Source organism: Mesocricetus auratus, unplaced genomic scaffold (genome assembly GCF_017639785.1).
Source record: "Mesocricetus auratus isolate SY011 unplaced genomic scaffold, BCM_Maur_2.0 Super-Scaffold_100011, whole genome shotgun sequence".
Classification (NCBI taxonomy): Eukaryota; Metazoa; Chordata; class Mammalia; order Rodentia; family Cricetidae; genus Mesocricetus; species Mesocricetus auratus.
In genome coordinates, this window is record NW_024429195.1 from 6,242,672 (window position 1) to 6,261,393 (window position 18,722).

Genomic DNA, 18,722 nt, shown 5'->3' on the forward strand with positions numbered 1-18,722 from the left:
GGGCCTCTCCCTCCCTGGGGAATGGAATGGGGGTTGGGGTGGCTGGAGGGGCTGGAGGGGGCAGGGGAGGGAGAGGGAGCTTGGATTGACATGTGAAGTGAGCTCGTTTCTATTTTAAATTAAAAAATGGAAAAAATATTATTGAAAACATTCAGTAATACTCTAAAGTATTGTGGGATAATATATGTAGAAATAATGGGCCTTATCTGGAGATTTCTTTGTGTACAATGATACAAAACAAGTACTCATCATATATTCCCTACTCACATAACTTAATAGATAATTCCATAAATTAATCAATTATGGTTCAGCATAGGTCAATCAATGGCCCTTCTCCTTCCTAAATACATCAAGAAAAGAATAGTTGTGTAGGATATTTTCTTCTCACAAGGGTCATGAGACAAGTAACAGCAAAGAAACCTGGTTTTCATGACATAGCCAGTGTCTGAATCCCAGAAATGACTCTTATCGATGAAATTTGAGAGGTTAGCGGCTTATTGTGGAGGCGAATAAGAATAAGTTCTCTAGCTGAAGCTAACATAAAACTAACAACTTCTTGAGGTGATGATTAGATTGCAAATTAAAGCAAATCGTGCAACTCAGTACATTTCAAAAAACAACTCAGCGATAGAGTACAGTTCGAATCAGGTAGAAGCAACCATATGCACACAGCATACTCAACTAGATCTCAGAAAATTATCTGTTATTTTAATGACTCCCAAAGGAAGCGAAGATTATTAGTTATGCATTTGTTGTGGGCTGGCAAGTGTGTGTGTCCTTCAGAACAGGAAAGCACGTAGATCTGGAGACCATCAGTGTACAAACTTTGCAGACGTTGAGTTTCATGCTGTGCTAGCAACTCACTTGAAAAGTCAGGAAAGATGGCATGAATAATTATGACTGCCATGTACAGACGTTTGGATATCATCATGGCTTAGGAATCATTGTACAGCAATGGATGAAGTTCAAGTTTGATTTTACTTCAGAGCAAGTAGGGATCACGTATTTATTTTTTATTTTTTATTTTAAATTTAAATAGCTTGTTTTACATGTCAATCCCAGTTCCCTCTCCCTCCCCTCCTCTCACACCCCCACCATCCCCCTCATCCTCCCACCCTATTGCCAATTCCTTCTGCATAGGGGATATCTAGAGTCTATCATTTCACTCAGGGTAGGGTCCAGGCACTTCACTAAGAGTCCAGGCAGAGATAGCAAGCCTCTTTGTGTTATGGACACACGATGTCTGTTAGTATTTGAGGGATAAACACTGATCCACTGCTCAGGGAACTCCTAGAGCTGATAAACACCTTCAGCAAAGTGGCAGGATACAAGGTAAACTCAAAAAAATCAGTGGCCCTATTATATACAGACGATGAAGTGACTGAGAAAGAAATCAGAGAAACCTCACCCTTTAAAATAGCCATAAACAGCATCAAATATCTGGGGATAATGTTAACCAAGGAAGTGAAAGACCTGTATATCAAGAACTTTTGAGTCTTTAAAGAAAGAAACCAAAGAAATGGAAAGATCTCCCATGCTCTTGGATTGGTAGGATCAACATAATAAAAATGGCAATCTTGCCAAAAGCAGTCTACAGATTCAATGCAATCCCTATCAAAATTCTGGCACAATTCTTCAGATCTGGAAAGAACATTAATCAACTTTATATGGAAAAACAAAAGGCCCAGGATAGCCAAAACAACCCTATACAATAAAGGAACTTCAGGAGGCATCGCTATACCTGACTTCAAGCTCTATTATAGAGATATAGTCCTGAAAACAGCTTGGTACTGGCACAAAGATAGACAGGTAGACCAATGGAACCGAATTGAAAACCATGATTTTAACCCACACACCTATGAACACTTGATTTTTGACAAAGAAGCTAAAACTATACAATGGAAAAAAGAAAGCATCTTCAACAAATGGTGCTGGCATAACTGGGTACTGGTATGCAGAAGACTGCAGATAGATCCATGTTTATTGCCTTGTACAAAACTTAAGTCCAATGGATCAAAGATCTCAACATAAATCCAACCACACTGAAACTTTTAGAAGAGAAAGTGGGAGATACTCTTCAACGAGTTGGTACAGGAGACCACTTCCTGAACATAACACCAGTGGCACAGACACTGAGATTGACAATTAATAAATGGGACCTCATGAAATTAAAAAAGCTTCTGTAAGGCAAAAACACAGTCAACAAGACAGAAAGGCAGTCCACAGAATGGGAAAAGATATTCACTGACCCCACATCTGACAGAGGGCTAATCCCCAAAATTTACAAAGAACTCAAGAAGCAAGTCTCCAAAACACCAAAGGATCCAATTAAAAGGTGGGGTACAGAACTAGATAGAGAATTCTCAATAGAGGAGGCTAAAATGGCCAAGAGACACTTAAGAAAGTGCTCAACATCCTTAGCCATCAGGGAAATGCAAATCAAAACAACTTTGAGATACCATCTTACTCCTGTCAGAATGGCTAAAATCAAAAACACCGAAGACAATTTATGCTGGAGAGGATGTGGAGAGAGGGGAACACTCCTCCACTGCTGGTGGGAGTGCCAACTCGTACAGCCACTTTGGAAAGCAGTATGGAGATTCCTCACGAAAATGGGACTCAATCTACCACAAGACCCAGCAATTCCACTCTTAGGCATATATCCAAAGGAGGCAAATTCATACAACAAGGGCATCTGCTCCACTATGTTCATAACAGCATTATTTGTAATAGCCAGAACCTAGAAGCAACCTAGATGCCCCTCAACTAAAGAGTGGATCGAGAAAATGTGGTACATTTACACAATGGAGTATTACTCAGCAGAAAAAAAATGGAATCTTGAAATTCGAAGGTAAATAGATAGCAGTGGAAGAAACCATCCTGAGTGAGGTAACCCAGTCACAAAAAGACAAACATGGTATGTACTCACTCATATATGGATTTTAGACATGGATCAGGAGAGTCTGAGAAACAGTCTGCACTTCCACTGACAGAGAGTCTGGGAAACAGGAAAGAACCTAAAAGATGTGCATGATACTCAAGAGAAGAGAAATGAGGCAAGATCCTCTGAACAGATGGGGAACACGGCGAGGGGTGGGGGGAGGGGGACCTGCAAAATAGAGAGGGGGAGAAGTGGAAGAGAGAGTAGGTCGTGGAGGAACAGGAAGGTGGACTGGGGGTGTTGGATAGGGGGAAGAGGGAATCATAGGTTAGAAGACAGATCAGGCATCATTGTGTCTTCTAGTGATCTAAAGGGATGACACCAATTGGCAAGCTAAGCAATAGTGGAGAGACCACCTCGAATGTCCATTCCTGATAATGAACTTGATGTCTATAACAATCCTGGAGCTTTCATCCAGTGACTGATGGAAGCAGAGGCAAACATCCACAGTTAAATACTGAACAGAACCCAAGGAACCCAGCGACAGAGAGAGAGGAGTAATGAGCAAATTGGCAAAGAATGGGCTGGAAAAACCAGCAGAGACAGCTGATCTGAACAGGGGAGAGCTCTTGGACCCCAGACCGACAGCTGGGAGGCCAGCATGGGACCGATCCAGACCCCCTGAATGTGAGAGTCAGTGAGAGGGATCACGTATTTAAATTACAGAAAATACTTGCAGTTCGGATATTAAGCTTTTCTGCAATAAAGAAAGGCTTACTAATAAGGAGAATATAAACTTCAGAAGATATGAATGAAAAATACTAGCTTAATTTATATAGAGAAGAGGTAATTAATGTATAGAAAGCATATAATTAAAGAGTTTGAGAAATACAAAGTAATGCTAACCCCGTACAACTGTCATTGCAATTTTTCTCTCTTAAACATTCTCCTCCCTATCATTCCATTTTACCACAGTCTGGGAATTGTCACGGCCTTTTGCATATAACCACATTTGTATTTTAGTGCTGAGTTACTGTTTTTGAATTCTTAGAGACTATTTATCACAGTACAATACATGACAGTAGTGGGCAAAGTAAGGGAATGTCTCCACTTTATTGTTAACCAAGATTAGGAAAATAATTTCTCAAGCATATACAATGAACTTTATACTAAACTAAACTTAGGTCTATCTAAAGCTCAAGCTATAATCATGTTTACTAAACTTAAAATACTCCATATGTTGCCCTTAGATTATCTTGCTAAGTACCTACCTACATATGCTTTTGGTTTACAGATTTTCCTTTAACCAGCTAATATACCTATCTGCCATTCTTAATCCTGAACGTAAAAACACTGGAGCTGTGGTGAAGCACAGGGCACCATGGATTCCTCCCTCTACGTGGTCATGAGAAACTTGAACCCCAACATCTCTGAGCCGTGTGACATAGATGAAGCCATCGTCTCTTAGGACATCATGTTCACAAGTGAGGATGTAGGTCAGTGGCAAATTCTGTAACTGGTCGTCACTGACTATCAAAGGGGACAGCCTGCTATCCACAAGTGCTGGATAGGAAGCGTTCAGTTTTCCAAGAATGGGCTCCGTGTAAACATGGTTCTTTTTATACTTCTCAGGAAGGAAGTCACTCCAGTTAACAAACTTGAACAGGTGTCTTGATCCTGGTGGCATGTGCTCATTTCTCAGTAAGGCCTGGAATACTGCTGTGTCTTCAGCAATGTATAGGCTTAGCAACTTAATTCCTACCTTTCTTGATAGAAAGGGACCATGTTCATACTCTTGATAAGATGGCAGAAAGGTGTCAATAAACTGTAGTCCAGGGTATATCAATGCTTGTGCCTTAATTTTATCTTTGTATTCTGGATTATTCCGGAGCTGTGGATACAGAAACAATACTCAACAAAACCAACATATAAAAAACAGCTAAAATTGATATAGAAATCTTATTAAAATGGAACCTAAGCATGTTAAAGAAACAATTCAAATGTGCATCTGACCTTTAGGAGAACACACAAAATTATTTACAAAAATCAAAACTGTGGAAAATGATGTGAAGTGATTTGAGCATAGTCTCTGTCTTTACCAGAAGTGGACAGGGTCCTGAGTTTGCAGCTATAAGAAGATTGTCCTCCCTCTCATTATCTATTCCTGCACACTGCAGGAGAGAACCTACTGTGTGTTCCTAATGCTTATTACCTAGATTAATTCAGGCAATGAGAAGTTTTTCATAATTGGTGTGTTACAAAAGAGTCTGTGCTGTAGGTCCTGGTCATCAGAGAAACTCTGAGAGCTTTGGTATGTGACATTCTGGAAGCATTTTAGTGCATTGGGACCCACTATTTGGATTTTTTCTTTTGTTTTTCTTTTTTTTTCTTTTGAGACAGCTTGGGATGTTCTTATAGACGAGTCTGATTTCAAACTCATAGAGATCTGCTTGCCTCTGCCTCCCGAGTGCTGGGATTAAAGTTGTGTACCACCACTGCCTGGCCGGATTTTCTTTTAATTTAAATCAGAAACAAGCTTGTTTTACCTGTCAATCCCAGTTCCCTCTCCCTCCCGTCCTCCACTGCCCCCCCACTAGTTACCTATCCCATCTCCTTTCTGCTCCCCAGGGAGGATGAGACCTTCCATGGGGGGATCTTCAAAGTCTGTCATATCATTTGGAGCAGAACCTAGGCTCTCCCCTATGTGTCTAGGCTGAGAGAGTATCCCTCTATGTGGAATGGGTTCCCAAAGTCCATTCGTGTAGAATACTGATCTACTAATAAAGAATAGTAGTTTCGATGCACAGTAGTATGAGGAATGGACAGATATTCCTATCATGAAATTTTAGTTGCTTTAGTACAATGGGCATTGAAAAAGAAGACCCAGTGACCCAGGACTGCACAGAAGTAGTAAAATCTGAAACCCTTTTGCCCTCTTCCTTAGTTCTTTTTTTAAGGCTTAAGCCAGCATGTTAATGTACTAGTATTTCTTCCTTCTTTTGATTTAATACTTGTTGAAATCTGAACTGCTGCAAAGACAGCCATTATTCTTTTCTTTTCCCATAAGAACGTGGTGGATTTCCCTTGATTTTTGTATTTCTGTTTTCACTTAAATGCACATACATGTGCATGTGAATGCACACATGTGCATGCTTCATGGCCATGTTGTACTCAAGCTTGTGGAAATCAACACAGGTGTCATTCAGTCTTGATCTCTTTTTTTTAAGTAATCTGATTGGCTGACCTTGGAGTTGAGGCATTCTGCTAGACTGGGGGCCAGCAGACTCCAAGAATGTGCTTGTCTCTACAATGAGCATCTATTAACTTACTTGGAATCATACCTGGTTGCTTATGGAGGAGCTGTCATTTTTTAAATATGCTTCGCTTTTGATACAGAGTGCCATGCTATTTACTCCCTGGCCCCTCTGAGACACTACACTCATCTTTTTGATCAAGAAACTAGGTAAGATTCTCTTGAGAAATTTTTCCTTTCTTAAGCTTGCAGAACTTCGTGTTCAGTGTGTGTGTGTGTGTGTGTGTGTGTGTGTGTGTGTGTGTGTGTGTGTGTGTGTGTGTGGTATGTGTGTGTTAAAGTTAGCCAAATATTTTTACTTTTGTTCTATTGAGATTTCAACTAGACATTTTACTTTATCTAAACCAATGTCTTTGATGAGTGCGTGGCTTTGAAAACCTCTAACTGAATCCTGACCTTCCCTGAGAAGGGCTGCAGGTAAGACTTAACTATTAACTTAGCTCATAATTACTAATATATATTTCTATAAGGACTCATCTTTCTGAGGACATCATTCTAATGCATCCTGTCCTCCTGTAATCACATGGCAACCCTCTACTCTTGAATACATTTCCCAGAATCCTCCTCAACCCTTAGTCCCAACTATCTTGCTTCCCTATTGGCTAGCAGTGCTTTATGAATCAACCATAAAACACAGAAGGACTTCCCCCATCATCTCCTCTTTTCTATCTAAATAAAAAGAAAGGTTTTAATTTTAACACAGTAAAATATATAACAAGGCAGTTATTAAGCAAGAACTATAGATACAATATTTAGTCTATTAACTTTTAGCAAGATTTAAAGAAAATATGATCTATCTTATCTTTGTGACTCTAAAGTCTTAGATGTAACTTATCTTTTATCATAACTAAGGAAAACTATAACTATCTGTCTTCAACTACATCAAAGATTACAAAAGGATAATATATAAGCACTAGAATTGACAGAGACATCTCACTACCTAGACAGACATGTGAAGTTCCTCTGTAACATTGAGGCATCCATCTTCAGCCCATAGGCCACAGTGTATCTGGCAGACTTATTAGCAAAGCAGGAAATTTTAAACTGTCCATCTCCATTGACAGTTTGTCAGTCCCTTTAGAACTGTCCCATCAAGTTCAGCAGTCACTTTCCTGTGGGTCCCCTATGTCCAGTCTATCAAACAGTAAATGCAAGAGCAGTTTCTTGCCCAAATAACTAAACTTGCCATGTTGAAAGCAAACTCCATAATGAATTTCTTTAATGCTCATCTTCCTCTCAGATGTAACTGGTGTGCCAGGAGCAGTTGTGTCTGTCATGAAAAACCCTAAACCATTTTAAATGTCATTTTCTGAAGGTCTTTGAAAGGTCTGAAGAATATCTATCTCGAATACCTCTCTGTATATCTAGAAAACCTAACTAACCTAACTATAAGTTTTGACTATTATAGGTAACTATCTATAATCTGTATTTAATTATGCATTAAATTTTTAAATGAGTTATACAAGCACAATACCTAAAAAGAGAAGAAATATACATATCGCAAAACTAACTTTAAATTCGTATCAATAAATGAAAATCCATATCAATACAAAGTATTCATTTCTATATCATACTCCCTTTTTCCCTTTAGAAAGAGATTGACTGTGATCATTACCATTTATAACCAACCATGTAAAATGAAAACAAACATTTAAATAATATTTGGGAATGTGGGCATTATTCATTCCAAACTGCTTCCTGCTGGTTGGGGGCGCTGTCCATACCATGGGGATCATGACAAAACAGAAACCTGGCCAAGTCCTTGTTTTTTGTAGTCTGCAAGGCTGCATCACGTCAGCTGTTTCAGATATTGGATCACCTGGGACACCATTTCAGGAGGTCTTGCTTTATGAAACCATAGGAGTCTAGAAGGAATCTACAGCCTTTTCAGTGGAAACGTAAACAAAAATTCTTTTCCCAAGTAACCTGTCCTTATATTTAAATTTAGAAGTCAAAGCATCTTTAAAATACATAAATTGGATTAATTTAGTGGCATGTCTTTAAGCAGTTGTTGCAATTTCCGTAGCAGTCAAACAATTCAAAGACAATACAACAGCATACAGTATCCAGACTCTCTTTGCAATTTCATCCTTACATGGCTTTTTTATTGTTCTATTTCTATTACTTTTATTTAGTTATTTATTTGTTTATTCTCTGAGACAGAGTTTCTCTGCCTGCCCCTGCCTTTGGAGCACTGGGATTAAAGACTTGTGCCACCACACCCAGCCACTATCCTTTTTCTTCTTCTCTTCCAAGCCTACGTACATTTTTTAAACACACTATAAACCTTTTAGAGGTTTTATTTCATCTGAATCTGAATTTAGTGTAAATCATTATGCTTTTCTGGACACATGTCTGTTATCTGCTAATCAACATTGCTAAAATTAAAGCTGCGGCTGTTTTAGCCACTGGCTTTCCAACATGGCAAGTATATGTTTACCGCCAGCACTGGCCAAGCAAGTCTGCGCTCGTCTCTAGCAAAACAGAGCCCATCCAAGAAAATGCTGTTACCAAGAAGCTGTGCTTGTCTCTCTTCTTTTGTTTCTAAAATCCTTTTTTTAAGTTTTTGTCCAATTCTTAAGTGGGAGTTCATGCCCCAAGTTCAGGCGCCATATGTAACAAGCGTTCTTCCCGCCATGTTTGAATTGTTTCTTTAACATACTTAGGTTCCATTTGAAGAACAGCTACACATATCTCAGCCTTGGCCACTCCAGTGGATAGCATGCCTAACCCAAACCAAAGCATCTGGAAGGGCAGAACAGAAAAGTGGACCTATAAGGAACCTCTTTTTTTTTTCACAACCTTAGCTGGCAGCCCCCCATGCACTTTGTAGGAAGACTGGAGTTATTGCCATGGAGTTCATGCATACTATTAAACTCTACAGACACAGAGATGCTTGGTCTAATTTGCTGGCCACCAGAACCTTGAAGGAAAAACTCAGCAAGTGATGACTAAGACATGTCTCCTCAACCCAAAAAGCTTTGATCTGGCAAATAAGTGCTGTCAGATACTGTGTCTTAAAGTGACTGAATTATTTCTAGAGTTGCCTTGTAGACCACCTCATAGAATCTCATTAGTTACTCCAGTGAAATATAGAGTCGGGTAGGGGAAGAGTCATGCAACATTTGCCCGTGGTACCTGGGCAGCTGGTGATTTGAGATGTACAGAATAGAATCAGGCAAGGAGAAAGCCTGTTGGCAGACAGAAGCTCAGCTATCAGCACCAGGGAGGAACAGTCAGACACCTGCAGCAACACAACATACCATTTGAGTTGCTGCCGCCGCCAATGTACCACCAAAACTGTCTCCAGAAATACAAATGCGAGCAGGATCTACTCCGTACTTTGCAAGAATTGTATCCTGGAGAAAGAACTTGACCACAAGAATACAATCTTCAAGGGCAGCTGGGAATGGATACTGAGGAGCCAGTCTGTAGCTTTAAAGAAAAACCAAACACCCCGAAAGCAGGATGATTAAACTTATATGTACAGTGATCTCTCAGTTTCACCAACAGATACATTAATAAAATTTGTCCCTACTTTGAACTTCTAATTTCACCTACTGAACCTGGGCACACTAATAACCTTTGCTTTAAAACGAGAAGAAGGTCTGGTTTAAAGGGTTCCGGGTATTGGGTCTATGGTAGTATGACTATGAGCTGATTAGTCATCCACCTTATAAAGTCTGTTGGCTTCTCCAGGCCCTCAGTGAAGTTGGGACTCAAAAGCAATTCATGATTATTGATAGAATTTCCCAGAAACATGTGCAATCAGAGAATATGGTATCCAATATACATAGGAACCTCGATTTAGGAATTTATTTAAGTCAGGAGTCTATAACCTTGTAGAACTTCACATCACCAACCTGAGAATTTGAATCAATGTTAGAATAACATCATTTAACAATTTAATAGTTATTCAATAATATTTAAGTATTTCTATATATTTTAAGTGTATCCTAATATCATTTAAGTATATTCATGGGTCTTATTAAATACTGCATGTTGATCATTAAGACAAAATACTATTGTGCCTCTTATTCTATGTGTGTGTGTGTGTGTGTGTGTGTGTGTGTTGTGTTGTGTTGTGTTATAGGAGCACTCCTCAATTAAACTATCTTATTATTTAACTTCTCATTTTAAACCATTGGAATTCTTTAATTATTTATAAACTAATATAATAACTAATATTAGTCAGATGGTCCTTCAGATCTTTTATATTTCAAATAATGCCTAAATGTTTTAAAAATAGCAAAATCTAAATAAAATGTAAACATGAACATATGGCAAGTACCTAAGGAAATACATAATTATTAAAGTAAGTACAGCATAATCCACTATTTCAGAAGCCTATATGAAATGATAATGTGACACAGTTGGTTAGAATTACAGCAGGAAACGCAGATCATCTTTAAGATTGTAAGTCAGATATTTCTTAAAATACAAATAACATTTTGATTACTTTAAGGCATGTTCATGAGGACAGCACTTGTTTACTTGATTCTATTACACTTGCAGCCAAGTAATTCCTTTCAATGTTTTCAGGTATGTCTACAATGGTACAAGTTCATTTCTGTACAACAGAGTTGACAGGAAACATTCACGCTCATGGTGTAGCTCTCACAAATATAGAGTATGCCCATTAAGTATTAAAGTAACATGCATCCTCCCATCTTTGGTGTAAGGTCGGTAATTAGGGCCAACATCATAATACATATATATATATATATTATTTGTATTATATGTATTATTTGAGGAACTATTGGAATGTTCGTATGGTTCCAATATTGGTCATCTACTAAATCCATGAATAATTCTGACCTATATATTTTTACTGGTAGCATAAATAAAACACATTACAAGAAAGACTGTAAGTGGCTATTCTTTCTAGGTAAGGAAAAAAAAAACAAATTGAACCTGAGCCTCAGAACAAGGATCCAACCATTTTTGAGGTCTGGGTAACTTGCTTTGTAAACTAAGCCTGTTCTGGGAGGGGTATGACCATAGTATGAAGGCTGTCGTCACTTTCTTACTCTGTTGCTACAACAACCGCATCAAGTCTGTTTGTTGTCCGTCGGTTCAGATAATCATAGGGAAGTATCTCTGAAATGAAAGAGAAAAATACAAGACTGTGTTTGTAGCCATTGAGATACAGCTACATCCATTAACTGTAATAGAGATGTGAATTATGATTAATGGATGAAAACCCTGCAATCACCACACCTGTTCCCGTAAAGAGGAAAACTCTATCAGAGTAAGAGGAATTGCTAATTTTCCACCCATTATTTTTTTCTTTAGCCAATCCACTGAGACAAAATCTAGCTGGTCACAACTGGAGAAGAGTGTTGCATCTTGCTACTCTACTTTGGACTAATCAGAACAGTTCCTCCAGTGTCAAGGTAGTACTGAATTCAAGGGCTGCCACTGATGTGGAAAGGTTCCCATGCATGGTGCTCTGCCTCTCTGTGCAGCCAGTTTCGCTAGCGGGAGGCTTATGGCTAAGAAGCACTGATAGAAACTGCACCAGGTGACATCACACTCAAGATGACTCATTTGCAGGAACTATGGGCATAGTACAAAAGCTTAATTAGTAATAGACACATTGTTTTCAATGGTTTTTGGTTAAGTTCTGTATTTCTCAATAGGAAAAAAATGTATGTCATGAATTTACAACTCCTCAATAGCATCTTGAACTTTGTAACAGTTTTCATGAATTCAGATGTTTGCTATAATTATTGTTTTAAGACTCTGTAGGTCATGATGTTTGCCCTTTTTTCTTTTAGCCTTGATATGATAACACAATTACATCATTTCTCCCTTCCCTTTCCTGCCTTCAAAGCCTCCCAGATACCTATCATCTTTGCTCTTTTTCAAATTCATGGTCTTTTTTCATTAATTGTTGTTACATGCAAATATTATATTATATGCATATATATATTCCAAAATATAACCTGGTCAGACTGTCTCATGTTATTTTTATTCAATATTGATTATTTGGTCAATTGGACAACCAATTGGTATGCTCTTCCCTGGGGCAAACTATTTTCTTTTAGCATTCCTTAGTTGCCTGCAGGTCTTTGTGAAGGTTTGAGGCTATCCAAGTCTACTTTGGCATGAGTATTGTTGTTGCTTTTTGTGACTTGACCTAAAAGGATATATACTTAGTGTTGTAATTTTTTTAAAATAAGCTTTTTCTCTTGCCATGGACATAAACACTTACATAAAATCATTCACATTTAGTAAATTCATAAACAAAATTTGTTTACTTTCTAAACAGAAACAACAATTTCAGCACTCATCAGAATAAACAGTATCATATTCTTACATTGGTAATTGCTTATAGAAATTTACAATGAGTTGAATCTAGCTATTATACACTGAAAAGGAAGTAGAAAAATGAGGTTAAAATTTTGTGATTAACACCTGAGCTGAAAGCAATGTCAAAATCCCTTTTAGTTATAAATGGAAAGGAATTAGCTTAAAAGGCATTAAATAGTCTTCATTATACAAAACAAAAACATAATAAATACTATTAAATGCTCAGGAGAAAAAAATTAAATTATTACAAGGAAAAACTGTAGTATGGTCACGAGAGGCCAAAGTTCAGTTCAGTGTGGCTACGTGCAATTTATTTAATGCATACATTAAAAAATACACTTACTGAAGCTTCCTAAGGAAGAGGCGCCACCATGAATGTAAATGACAGCTGGTCTCCGTCTGTCAGACTTCCTTTTTGGCAAATACAGGCGGACAGGAATGCCGCCGAAGTCTGTGTCAATCACTGTGAGGTTTTCATCTGAAACTGGTTTTGTCAGCTGAATGCTCATCAGCATGGACAAGAATTTTTCATATTTCATAAGGCCCACGTCTTCTAAGAATTCAGCCTATGGAAACGGAATTGTAAACAACAGTTATTTTACTTCGGCAACTCCAAATTCACATATAGATACCACGTAAAAGTAAGTGAGTGAGTGGTAACCCCATGTGTGTATATTGATCGTACCCCTCTCCTGGCCTAAAGGAACGTCCACAAAGAGGAGGCAGATTGCAGAGCCCTGAGGTTGGGGAGGACTGCTGAAAGGCGCAGTCCTCTGGACATCACAGGACACGTGTTCTCGTGGACTCGCGGTGGTTGTAACTGCCACCGGCAGAGTCGGTTCCCTGGGAGGTGAGTCTCTCAGGAGGTTACTCTTACTTCTGTAGATGGTCCTCCAACCACGCACATAGGAACAGCTCTACGTGGACTCGGTGCATTTTTTTAAAGATGTGAAACTGATTGGGGATTTCAGTAAAATGGTCTTGAAGAATTTGGATGGGGAGGCAGGTTGAAGGGTAGATTTGATTTCAGTCCATTGTACACACGCGTGAAATTCCTCGGAGAATCGGTAAATATGTGCTAAAATGTCACTAGAGAAGCACAAAGGCAGACAAAGGGAGGAAATGTTTATAATAAATAAATCAGAGGTAGCACCCATACTTTGAAAGCATCACTGGTGACGTTATTAGGAATTGTTTAGACTCGAGGCCAAAAGAAAAGGAGAACTAAACGAATCTCAATCTTGTTGCCCGTAGAAGACCTGCAAGAAATCAGTGCTGTGGACATTTCCTCACGGACATGGCAGGGGTCTGTGATGCACCATGACAACTTTAGGAACTACTGTCAGTCAATGTTTTCTGTAAAAAAGTGGTGTCACTTTTCCCAGTGATCTAGACACTGGTAATTCACTCTTCTTCTTCTTCTTCTTCTTCTTCTTCTTCTTCTTCTTCTTCTTCTTCTTCTTCTTCTTCTTCTTCTTCTTCTTCTTCTTCTTCTCTCCTCCTCCTCCTCCTCCTCCTCCTCCTCCTCCTCCTCCTCCTCCTCCTCCTTCTTCTTCTCTTTTTTTCAAGACAGTGTTTCTCTGTATTTCTTTGGAGATTGTCCTGGAAGTTGCTCTGTAGACCAGGATGGCCTCGAACTCACAAAGATCCACCTGCCTCTGGCTCCCGAGTGCTAGGATTAAAGGCGTGTGTTACCAACGCCCACCCTACCCTTCATCTTGTAAGCAATCTCCAACAACACTCAAACATGAAACTAATTAGACCCATGGAGTCTCACAAAAAGAGGGTATGACTCTAAGAGGGGACTAACAGGCTTCTATCAGGAGAGTCACAAGAGAGGGTAATTCATCATATAAATATATGAAACTGTCAAGCAGTTTTTAAAATAGTGATTACCTTCTTGATTTCTCCCTTGACCCAGTTATCATTGGGTAGTGTATGGTTTAGTTTTCATAAGTTCCTGTATATTCTGTAGTTCCTATTATTGCTGACACCTTGATTTATTACTTTTTGATCAGATAGGATGCAAAGTGTTTTTTCAGTTTCCTGACATTAAGTGAAATTTGCTTTGTGATGGAGGAAGTCCTGTATATGTGCTTATCTTATTGGTTGTTGAATAAAGCACTGTTGGCCAATAGGGAAGCAAGATAGGTGGAACTGGGAATCAAGAAGGATTCTGGGAAAGAGAGGCATAGGCAGTCACCATGTAGGAAGCCAGAGGAATAAGAGGTCAGGACCCTGTTCTCCAGTAAGCGAATACCACATGGAAATATTCAGATTAGCAATTATGGGTAAACAATTAAGTCAGAGCTAGCCAATAATAAATCATAGCAAACGGCTAACAGCTTCATAATTAATATAGCGTCCTATGTGTTATTTGGGGGTTCAGACAGCTCGGCAGGGCCCAGGCAACTGGCGGGAAGACTACATGTTACAGCTTTGTGTCCTAATACGTGGTGGATTTTGGAGAAAGTCCCATGGGGCGCTGAAAAGAAAGTGCATTCTTTAGGATTTGAGTGGAATGCTCTGTAGACGTCTGTGAGATCAATTTTATTTATGGTGCCATTTAACACCAGAATTTCTATGTTTAGTTTTGTCTGGATTACCTGTATATTACTGAAAATATGGTAGTGAAGTCCCCCATCGTCACTGTGTTAGGGTGGTCAATCTGTGTTTTTCAGATCTAACAAGAATTCTCTTATGAAACCGCGTGCCTCTGTGACATAAATGTTTAGATATATAATAGTCTCTCGATTGAGTTTTCCTCTATTGCGTATGAATGAAAGACTATTTGTTTTGAAGTGCGTTTTAGAGATTGCAGCCTGTTTCTTGGCTGCCTTTGCTAAGAATACCATTTTCAATTTTTTTTTACCATAAGGGTATCTATTGATGCTGGTAAGGTGTATTTCTTGGAAGAAGCCAAGAATTGGATCCTCTTTCCTAATCCAGTCTGTTAGTGTGTTGTGGAATTAAGACTATTAGTTCTAAGAGTTACAAGGTCTCTTGGTAGCCTGCCTGTGCTCAGGGTCTACCACTGCGGCTTCCATCCTGGTGGCAAGAGCCAAGACACCTAGTCTCCTGCTCCACTCACAGAACTAGGTAAACCAGGGCCCATTTCCAGGCCACCTGCCTGTGCTTGGGGTCTGCCACTGTGGCTTCCATCCCAGCAGCAGGAGTCAACACACCCCAGCATCCTAGTCTCCTGCTTTGAGTCTTTAAAGAAAGAAATTAAAGAAGACGACAGAAAATGGAAAGATCCCCCATGCTCTTGGATAGGTAGGATCAATGTAGCAAAAATGGCAATCCTGCCAAAAGCAATCTACAGACTCAATGCAATCCCCATCAAAACCCCAGCACAATTCTTCACAGACCTTGAAAGAACAATTCTCAACTTTATACGGAAAAACAAAAAACCCAGGATAGCCAAATCAACACTGCTCAACAAAGAAACATCTGGAGGCATCACCATCCCTGACTTCAAGCTCTATTATAGAGCTATAGTCCTGAAAACAGCTTGGTATTGGCACAAAAATAGACAGGTAGACCAATGGAATCGAATTGAACACCCCAAGATTAATCCACAAAACTATGAACACCTGATTTTCGACAAAGAAGCTAAAATTATACAATGGAAAAAAGATAGCATCTTAAACAAATGGTGCTGGCATAACTGGAGGCTGGCATATAGAAGAATGCAGATAGATCCATGTCTTTCGCCCTGCCCAAAACTTAAGTTCAAATGGGTCAAATACCTCAGCATAAATCCAGCCATATTGAACATCTTAGAAGAGAAACTGGGAGCTACCCTTGAACAAATTGGTACAGGAGATTGCTTCCTGAGCATAACACCAGTAGCACAGGCACTGAGATTGACAATTAATAAATGGAACCTCCTGAAACTGAGAAACTTCTGTAAGGCAAAGGACACAGTCAACAAGACAAAAAGGCAGCCCACAGAATGGGAAAAGATATTCACTAACCCCACATCTGACAGAGGGCTGATGTCCAAAATTTACAAGGAACTCAAGAAGCAAGTATCCAAAACACCAAAGGATCCAATTAAAAAGTGGGGTACAGAACTAAATAGAGAATTCTCAATAGAGGAATCTAAAATGGCTGAGAAACTGCTCAGTATCCTAACCATCAGGGAAATGCAAATCAAAACAACTCTGAGATACCATCTCACCCCTTTCAGAATGACTAAAATCAAAAACACCAATGACAGTTTATTCTTGAGAGCATGTGGAGAGAGGGGAACACTCCTCCACTGCTGGTGGGAGTGATAACTTGTACAGACACTATGGAAATCACTATGGAGATTCCTCAGGAAAATAGGAATCAGTCTACCATAAGACCCAGCAATGCCACTCTTAGGCGTATACCCAAAAGACGTACATTCATAAAACAAGGATGTCTGTTCCACTATGTTCATAGCAGCATTATTTGTTAATAGTCAGATCCTGGAAGCAACCTAGATGCCCCACAACTGAAGAGTGGATAGAAAAATGTGGTACATTTACACAATGGATTACTACTCAGCAGAAAAAAACAGTGGAATCTTGAAATTTGTAGGCAAATGGATGTCAGTAGAAGAAACCATCCTGAGTGAAGTAACCCAGTCACAAAAAGACAAACACAGTATGTACTCACTCTTATGTGGATTTTAGACATGGATCAGGGGAGTGACAGCCTACAATCCCAGTGCCAGTGAGTCGGGGAAGCAGGGAGGTTCCCAAGAGACACATGCATGATAACCCAGAGAAGTGGAATAAGGCAAGATCTCCTGAGCAGATTGGGAAAAGAGGGAGAGGGGAGAGGGAACCAGGAAAAAGAGACGGGGAGAAGAAGACTGGAGAGGAAGACATGGGGGAGCAGGAAGGTTGAGTCTGGGTAAGAATAGAGGAGAGCATGATGAGAAATACCATAATAGATGGAGACATTATAGGTTTGAGGAGAGAGCTGACACTAGTGAGATTTCCAGAGATCTACAAGGATAACACCAATTGGCAAACCAAGCAATAGCAGAGAGACTACCTTAGTAGCCAGCCACTCCCTGATGATAAGGTTGATGACTACCTTATACGCCATTCTAGAACTTTCATCCAATGACTGATGGAAGTAGAGACAGATACCCACAGCTAAACACTGAACTGAACACCTGGAACCCAGTGACAGAGATGCAGGAGTAATGGACAAAGGGGTGAAACCCACAAAGACAGCTGACTGGACAAGTGGGAGCTCTTGAACCCCAGACTGATGGCTGAGAGGCCAGCAGGGGACTGATCCAGACTCCCTGAGTATAGTGTCAGTAAGGAGGCCTCAACAATCCCTGGGGCCTTGGGTAGTAAATAGATCAGTGTTTACCATGGCTTACGAATGATCTTTGGGAGCCCATTCCACATGGAGGGATGCTCTCTCAGCCTGGACACATGGGGAAGGGCCTAGGTTCTGCCCAGGATGAAATGACAGACTTTAGAGATCTCCCCCCCCCATGAAGGGCCTCACCCTCCCTGGGGAATGGTGTGGGAACTGGTTGGGGGGTTTTGCGTGGCTGGTGGAGAGACAAGGAGGAGGGGAGGGAGAGGGAGCTGGGATTGACATGTGAAGCATGCATGTTTCTAATTTAAATAAAAACGTATATTGAAAAAAAAGAGTTACAATGTGTCAGTTCCTGTCATTTGTTATTGTGGTGATGTGTTTTTTAGATGTCTTTTAATTAACTGTTCTGGAATTATCTATGTGTTCATTGTACTTTCTTGGATATGTATAACCTTCTCTTTAGAGCAAACTGTTCCTCCCATTGTCATCGTTAGAGCAGGATGAATAGTGCGTACATTCCTTATATCATGGAAACTTTATCTTTCTCCTTCAGTTATGACTGATGTAGAAGTTTGGTCTAGCATCTGCAATTTTTTTAGAATCTCTATATCCTAAGTCCAGGCCATCTGGATTTTAAATCTCTATTGAAAAGTCTGGTATTACTCTGAGTCATGTCTTCACATGGGACTTGTTCTTTTTTTTTTTTCTTGCAGCCTTCAATATCCTTTCTTTATTTTATAAATTTACTGTCTGTGACATGAAGAGTCATGTCTGTCTGTTATTCTGTATGCTTCTTTTGTCTTCATAATCATCTCTTTCTTTAGGTTTGAGAATTTGTCCTTTTTCTATTTTCATGTTATAAATATCTTCTGTGCATTTGCCATAGGTTTCTTG

At 39.5% G+C, this 18,722-nt stretch overlaps 1 protein-coding gene across 1 annotated transcript; it reads right to left on the bottom strand.

The window, feature by feature from the left end:
* Positions 1 to 3,982: 3,982 nt before the first annotated feature.
* LOC101838066 (arylacetamide deacetylase-like 2) lies at positions 3,983 to 13,303 on the bottom strand. The gene is made up of 5 exons (XM_040754378.1): positions 13,195 to 13,303; positions 12,853 to 13,075; positions 11,225 to 11,294; positions 9,458 to 9,629; positions 3,983 to 4,772 (listed from the first exon to the last, which is right to left on the bottom strand). Exons 2-5 carry the CDS (start codon positions 13,046 to 13,048, stop codon positions 4,170 to 4,172), a joined length of 1,041 nt encoding a protein of 346 aa, XP_040610312.1. The 5' UTR covers positions 13,049 to 13,075; positions 13,195 to 13,303; the 3' UTR covers positions 3,983 to 4,169.
* Positions 13,304 to 18,722: the final 5,419 nt, after the last annotated feature.